Below are 7,351 nucleotides of genomic sequence, written 5' to 3' on the forward strand. Positions count from 1 at the left end.
TGTAAATAGGATCTCAAGTCCGCATCTTGTACAGCAATTAACCACTAAGAAGAATATATGCAGTGTGTTATTTGTTGAAACTGTACTTCCAATTTGATTTGAAACTGTCTCATTGCTATCTGTTTATCAATAAAATTAAAAAAAGAAGTATTGATAAAGACAAAAATAAAAATACCCATCTTTACTACGTACATAAGAGCAACAGGAAAATCACAATGCACTTCGCATCGTAGGAGACGGATTCATATGTACTCTCATTAAAAAATCCAAAGTATTACTTACGGGGAGGTTCTATTCCATCTTATGGACTGTCTTCCCCTCTGGGTTCCTGTCAGCCACATGCAGCTGGGGATCTGCCCTAAGTTCCCAAAGACAAAGCCTGGGGAGCCCCAGTCCTACACCGCTGGCTTCACAGTGCGCCGTGTCTACCTCAGCCTCTGCACAGGGCACGCGTGTGCTGCTCCCGGCCTGAGGATGGGATGGTGGGCACACACGGACCTGCGTGCATGTGAGAGAGCTGCTCTGCGGCAATCTGGGCATTTTCCAGACAGCTCCAGAATCTCATTTCTTCCTGATGCATGACAAGAATAAGAGAGCTGAGTCTGGTTCTATAGCACTCAAAATAGAAAAGCCAAGTGTAAAAGTATCCTAACTGCAGGGTGTGGCTAGCACATTAATTGGAAGAGAACATTCTTCTTGGCTCTAAGAATAGAGATGTGCCTACTACAACAGCCAAAAACTTGTCAGAATCTTCCATGCTTGGGACCTTCTGGAAATGCCCTGTTCTAGTGTTGGCAAGGCCCAACTCTCCATAGCTGAGTCAGAAACAGGGGACAGTGTCATTTGATGCCAGGTATGTGGCAAAGGCTGTACTAGCAAAAGACAGGAGAAGGACCCACCCTTCCTCACAAGCCATCGACTGCCAAGGTGGTGGAGGCCAGAGCGGGTTTCCTCATTTTCTGGGCAATCCTGGGAACACGCGTTCTGTCAGCCAAGCGCACACACCCGAGGGAAGCGCATGGGCTGCCATGCAGGAGGGCCGAGCTGGCCTGATCACACTTTCAAGTGTTTTCAAGTGCTTCAACTACCACGACCAGTCGCTGTCCAGCGGCTAACTCCAGGGGCCTGCCTCACATTTCCCAGAAGCCCAAATGAAGGTACACCTGGCCGCATCACTGCCTGGCGGTCTGGGCCTACCATACTGGCAGATGACGAGGAGCCAGGAGCCCCCGGCCAGCCCGGAGAGCAGCTTTCCTGCAAGACACTGCTGTTCGCACAATGCACACACGCCTTGGGTGCAGCATTCCGCCGCAGGCCTACTCACAGCTGAGTAGCATCAGCAGCGGTTCCCAGAAGAGAGGCAGAAAGAGGTGCAGCTTGTGGCCAACATCACCTCCCGGGGTGGTGTGGCCCACCTCCCTTCAACTGCCTCTGAGAGCTCAGTGACCACAATGCCTATCACTGTCCTCTTCTGCTCCTCGTGCCCTCAGCTCTTCCGGGGCTCCCGCCAGTGCTAAGTCCTAGACCGCACTTTGCCACCTGCCCTCCAGGGGTGAACTGTCACTTCATCTTCTGACTGCAGGAGAAAGCCCATCCTCTTCACTGGACCAAAAGCCTTCCCCAAATGGGCCACTGCCCCCTCACTGGCCTTCTCTGTGACAGTCCCCATGGCACCCAGCTGCCTGACTTGCCCCGCCACGCCATGACACTCTCCTTCACACATTCCTGTGTCCTGCACCCTGGATGCCCACCAAGGTTGCCCCACCAAGTCCCACTCAGATGTGAAGCTGCCTTCCCTCCCACAGCCCCAAGGTGGGGGATCCTCTCTCTGTGAGCAAGTCTGTTTCTCCAACAGTGAGTGGACCACCCGACGCCCCTCTGGTGGCCCGGTTTCAGAACAGGGAGCTCTGAGCACCCAGTGCAGGGAGCAGTGGCTCACTCTTGAGGGCACTACATGCTCGCAGTGCATGAATTTCGCTCACCTGCTGGGTCCGCAGTGCATCCAGCTCCCTCTCCAGCCAGGTCCGCAGCCTACGCTCCATCTGCTCTCGCTTCTCACACGCAGACTGCAGCTGTGTCAGAGCCTGCTGCAGCTTCTCCACTTTCTCCACATACGCCTGCTTCTCTCGTAGCTGAGAAGAGTGCAAAGGCACCGAGTTGAGCCCTGTGATTGTCAGTGCTGGAATGGAGATGGGAGGGAGCCGGACTTCCTGGAAATCCCACCTAGAGTACAGGTGTGGACACCTCCCTTCTCCTCTCCCTCAGGTGTGCTCTGACAGAAAAGTTCTCACCAAGCATCAGCCGTGGCCAAGAGGTTTGGAAAGAGAGACCTTGCTGGGCACTGGCTTTGGGAATAGGTACAGTTTTGAGCTCAATGCCTGGTTATTCCTTAATAGTCATAGCATTTGCAGGCCTTGGAAATGAGGTTAATGAAGAGCTTTTAATAGTGAAGAAATACCTACCCTGTGATGTTAAATGAAAAACCCAAATCAAAAAATTACATACATTATCACTGTTTTTGTCTTTCTACATATTGGTCCATGAATGAAAGTACTGAGAATAAATACTTAAAAGTATTAACTCTATTTATCTGTATGGCTGAATAGTAATTACTGCATAAAGAAAATTATCTATAAAGAAAAAATAAAGAACCTAAATTTTTCTTTGAGTATATTTTGCCATAAAGAAAGTACATGTGTCTCTACGTATCTTTGTATATATACCCATTGGTGTGTAGAAGTTTCCTGTAAATATTTACAGACTGAAGGTTTCAGAGACCTCGAGTAGTTGACAAGAAAAAAGAGACAGAAGGGCATAATGAGTACTGAACAAATGACTTCAGAAGTGGAAATTTAGCTTAAAATGAGTATAGATTTAAAATTGTGACCCATAACTTTAAACTCATACTGAAACAGTTTTCTACTAATTGGAAGTATGGCCCATGTTCATAAATCCAGACACATCTCTGCCATTCTGCGAATGGGCTGGTGCAAACATCAGGTGAGCATTCACTAGACCTGGTCCTGGGGGTGAAGACACCAGCTGCTGCTTCCTGGTATTCTGTGCCCGAGTGTGCAGATGCCTTGTGGTGATGTGGTCCTGAGCTCAAGTCTGGACCACACTGGCGCGCTGCAACCTGCTAGTGATCGAGCAGCTTGTTGCTAGGAGAGATTTCTGACTTAGCCTGAAGCTCGGCCAAGAGCCGGGTCTTTCCTCATCCAGAGCCACCAAAGGAGGGTGGAGATGCTGCTGACCCTTCAAGGGACGGAAACCAACCTAACAGATACTTCTACACCTGTTTTGGGCATCAAGTTGTGCACGGACTTTTCACTCATTGTGCTTTTGACTGTTCAATTCAACTGAACAGCTTCTGAGAACTAAGCCTAAGTTCTGCAATTCTCAGGAGCCTCACTGGGTCCAACATCCCGTGTGCTTCATCCAGACACCACTTACTGTATCTTCTACTGCAAAGTTTTCTGGATGTGTAGCTCTTGGACGGCAAACTCTATGGGACTTGCCTACTTTGGTCCTTGCTGGGCAGAGAGTGGGCATGCTCAAGCCCAGAGCAGTCCGCAGGCACGGTTTGCCTCCTTCACCTCTACATCAACCTTACGTGTAGCAAGGAGCGCATTACAGCACGGATGACTACTACCAGCAGTTCTGTCAGCTAAAATTTCCTGAGAAGTACGACACCAAGCTTTGTGCCTTATGAGTTCTCATTTAATCCTCTCAATGACAGCAAGTGGTAGAGTCTTTTATTATCCCCTTTAGGAGAAGAGAAAGCAGGGGACAAAGTCAGAGGTCACAGAGCTGGTATGTCATGGGGCTCAGGTCCTCGCAGGAACGATGAACTATGGGAAGCTCCAGGCACCCGTCATCTGGCCTGAATTAAGGCCCTTTGGAAGAAAACACGGTGGGTGAAGAGTGAGGTGGGGAGCAGACAATGAGTCACTCTGGAGAGGCCTCATTCAGTCCAACAGAGACACTGCCTAAGAACAGTGACAAGAAAAGGCCATAATGGGATTCTGGAGAACCTACTGTCAAGGGACTCCTAATTTTTTTGAAATTATAATTTCCTTTCGCTCCACACATGGACATGGAGCCGCAAGAAGCGAATTGAGGGATGACAAAATAAGGAGTACAGGCCTTCTTTCTCAGAGCAGGCCTCCTGCCTCCAAGGGGTTAAGGTCAATCTCTGGGGCAACCGGGAAGATACTCTGGGCTGCTGCCTGGGATCCTCCTGCTACCACTAACATCATAGATTCTACATAAGACTTGCAGGATTTAAAAGCTTCTAATGGACAAGGCCCTCGTTCACATAAAAATCTTCCTCTGTAGCAGTGTCACTCTTGCTGTTGAAGTTTGCAGAGCTCTCTGCAATACCTTCATCAGGAGATGTTATTTGAAGGAATAACGACCTACCCTCTGTTGTTGGAAAAGTAACAAGTAGAATTAATCACAACAGTAGGATTAATAACATTACTGTTTCCTGTGTTCCAAGCACGGAGCACACACTGAGACACAATCCCCAGGACCGAGCCTCTCCTCCCGGCAGTGGGTCCTGCTCCAGCCCAGCCCCTAATGCAAAGGGCTACACCTTTCCTCCACCTGTCTCAGGCTGTATGTCCAGGCGTCCCAGGCTGGACCCCAGAAATCGTTCTGATGCTTCACCCCACGGTCACGGGAAAGTCCATCCCACCAAAGTTCAGCAAAGAGGTTGACAGCATCACAAACTGCCAAATCCACACTGCCTGAATGGCATCGAGGGCTCCAGGGTAGGGTGTGGTTTACTGAGGGCCAAGCCAACTTCTACAAACTGGAGACAGATTTGTTGAGCACCACCCCATCCCGCCCCATCAGACAGCCGTTGGAAGCCCCAAGACACAGAGATTGGGCTATTTTTGAAAAATGGTTTGTGTCTGTACAGGCACCAGTGGTTTCCAGGCTTCCATTTATTTCCAGCCCAACAGGCTTTAGTCTGGACACTCGGGCTGTGGGCTCTTCGTAATCGCATTCACGTGTGCCTTTCATACTTTGCCTGGCTCTGGGCTGGAGAAATTCTGCTTTGATTCATTTTTACTTGGGAGGCTTCTAAAACCCACCTTCTCCGCAGAATCAGATCCTTCTAGCTGACTCTGCTGACAGTACCTGAGTTAGGAAAAGAAGTGGAGGCCTCTGGGCTCTGCCCCCCTCTCCATCCCGAACCTCTAAGCCTGGTCTCACCTCCTCTTCCAGCTTGATGACTCTGGCTTGGGCGTTGCTCAAAGCCTGGTCCAGGATCTCAATGTGTCTTCGATGGTCCTCACTTGCAGTCCGCACTGCTGCTAACTCCATTTCTAACTTCTCCTTTTCCTTCAAGAATTCTTTGTCTAGAAGGGAGAAAAGAACAAAACTACCTCTCTCAGAAAGTGCTTGGTCTCTGGGCACACTGCCAGTCTACATCTGGCAAAGATTAGGAATAAAAAAGCATGCAAACAGTAAAGGATTGAATTACTGCTATATCTCCCTCTTAATTGCAGTGGTGTATATGGTGAAAACTTTCTTAAAAAACCACTATTGACTCTAGAGACATTCCAGGTCATAGTGGCAGAGATCAGGAGCAAGCAAGAACCAGCAAGCCTACAGTCACTATGACTTAGTTCTCTACAACACTGACTCGAATGCTTCAAATTAGTCTTCTACCTACTATTGTGATTCTATGCTTACAACCTTTCCTGTTACACCTTCAAAGCCTACAACAAAAGGGCAGGCTCTTTCAGAACTAGTAATATTCTCATTCATAGCAAAACAGAAGATGAGCTCTGTCTTAGGCCAGCCATCAGAGGGCTGCATGCCCAGGGACAGCCCCCATCTCCATGCAGATCCTCCTCCCCTATGGTCTGGCCATGCATTTTCTCCTCGTTCTGATCAAGTGGGGAAAGGGGTGATGCTTTGGATTTAAGAAAGCTGCTCTTGTCTCACGCAGCGTGAGTACAACAATAATCCTGGCTGCTCTGCATGCTGGGTCAGGCTGCTGTGCCCTTTTCACCTCTGTCTACCTTCTTCTACGCACTTTGGTTCTGAATTAAGCTGAAGTCTGTGGTATCATGGGAACAGGCATTTCTTAAGAAAACATGTTTTCTGTTACCAAAGTAGTGCATTTTCTTTTTAAAGTAAATTATTTAGGTACGTTGTTTATAACATGGAGACCTTGAATGAACTTGAATAGGTTTGGTGGAATCAACTACTGTAGCACATGGCCATGAAAATTAAATAATATTACTGACATGGAAAAATCTTTATTATGGACAAGAAGTGGTTATAACATCACATGTATGTTATCCCATAGTCACAGAAAGTGAGCCAAGTAATCGTGGCAACAGCAGTGGTTGGGCACTGATTTCTGCGTGCTCATGTCATTCGAATGCGTCATGCAGTTACCGTAATTCACCTAGCAACCCGCACTGCAAACAGTGCGCTGTACAGGAAGGCACAGCAGCACGTGACGGCGGATGGACTCTTGCACTGCTCCTCCTATGTGGAGTCATTTGCTAATTTAACAAACTGCTACTGCACAGTAAAGATCAGCACTGAAGGTTTGGGAGGAATAGAAACAGTGGTGCACTATAGAGCAGAAAACGTGGCTCTGAATACAGGACATGAAACTGAAGGGGGCCAAGCAGATGGCTCAGTGGAATAAGTGCTTCCCTGGCAAGCGCAAGAGCCTGAGTTCAATCCCCGGTTATACAAACACACACACACACACACACACACACACACACACGCACACACACGCACACACACACACACACACAGAAAATGAAAAAGACACTATCTTGCAACAAACATCAGATAATAAAAATCATGATGTTACAAGCAGGACAGACCACAAAAATTAATTCCATGGGGAGGAAAGGAAAGTCCAGGTGAGCGAAGTCCTTTGTCCAGAACTCCCTTGCTTGCCAGGGCCAGTGTCTGGGCCTGGGATGTCCACTGGGATGTCCTTTCCTCTTGCCTGCACGTCTCTGCATCTCAAAGCTGTGCCAGTGGTGTCAGAGGGTGATGGAACAGCTCTGAACACACAGCTGAGCAGACTGGGAAGCTCAGTTGTGGCCATGTGCCCTGGAAACAAAAAGGGTCCACCAAGACCCTACTTGGAATAGAACACGGTTTTAGGTTGTACACCTTGCCGCAGTGACAGCAGTGCAGAATTTGCATTTTCCTAACGAAGGTCCACAAAAACTACTTACTCCCCCACGAGATCACGCAGAGACATGTGTTGCAGAAGAGACCCACTCCACTGTGGTTCATACTGTACACATTTAAGTATATTGTAAGTCATATTTCTCAAAAAATAGAAATTACATTCATT

The 7,351-nt window shown here is 48.3% G+C and overlaps 1 protein-coding gene across 3 annotated transcripts in view; it reads right to left on the bottom strand.

Annotated features, from left to right (window-relative positions):
• The window catches only part of Amotl1 (angiomotin like 1), a 100,593-nt gene that overhangs the window by 19,792 nt on the left and 73,450 nt on the right, over window positions 1-7,351 (bottom strand). For all 3 annotated transcript variants that reach the window (XM_023709540.1, XM_023709539.1, XM_004626168.2), the window contains 2 exons: window positions 5,224-5,369; window positions 1,983-2,132 (listed from right to left, as the gene is read on the bottom strand). In XM_023709540.1, the coding sequence (XP_023565308.1) occupies window positions 1,983-2,132; window positions 5,224-5,369 (296 nt within the window). The remainder of the gene's footprint in view (window positions 1-1,982; window positions 2,133-5,223; window positions 5,370-7,351) is intronic.

This window comes from Octodon degus, unplaced genomic scaffold (genome assembly GCF_000260255.1).
Source record: "Octodon degus isolate 3935 unplaced genomic scaffold, OctDeg1.0 scaffold00012, whole genome shotgun sequence".
In the NCBI taxonomy this organism is placed as follows: Eukaryota; Metazoa; Chordata; class Mammalia; order Rodentia; family Octodontidae; genus Octodon; species Octodon degus.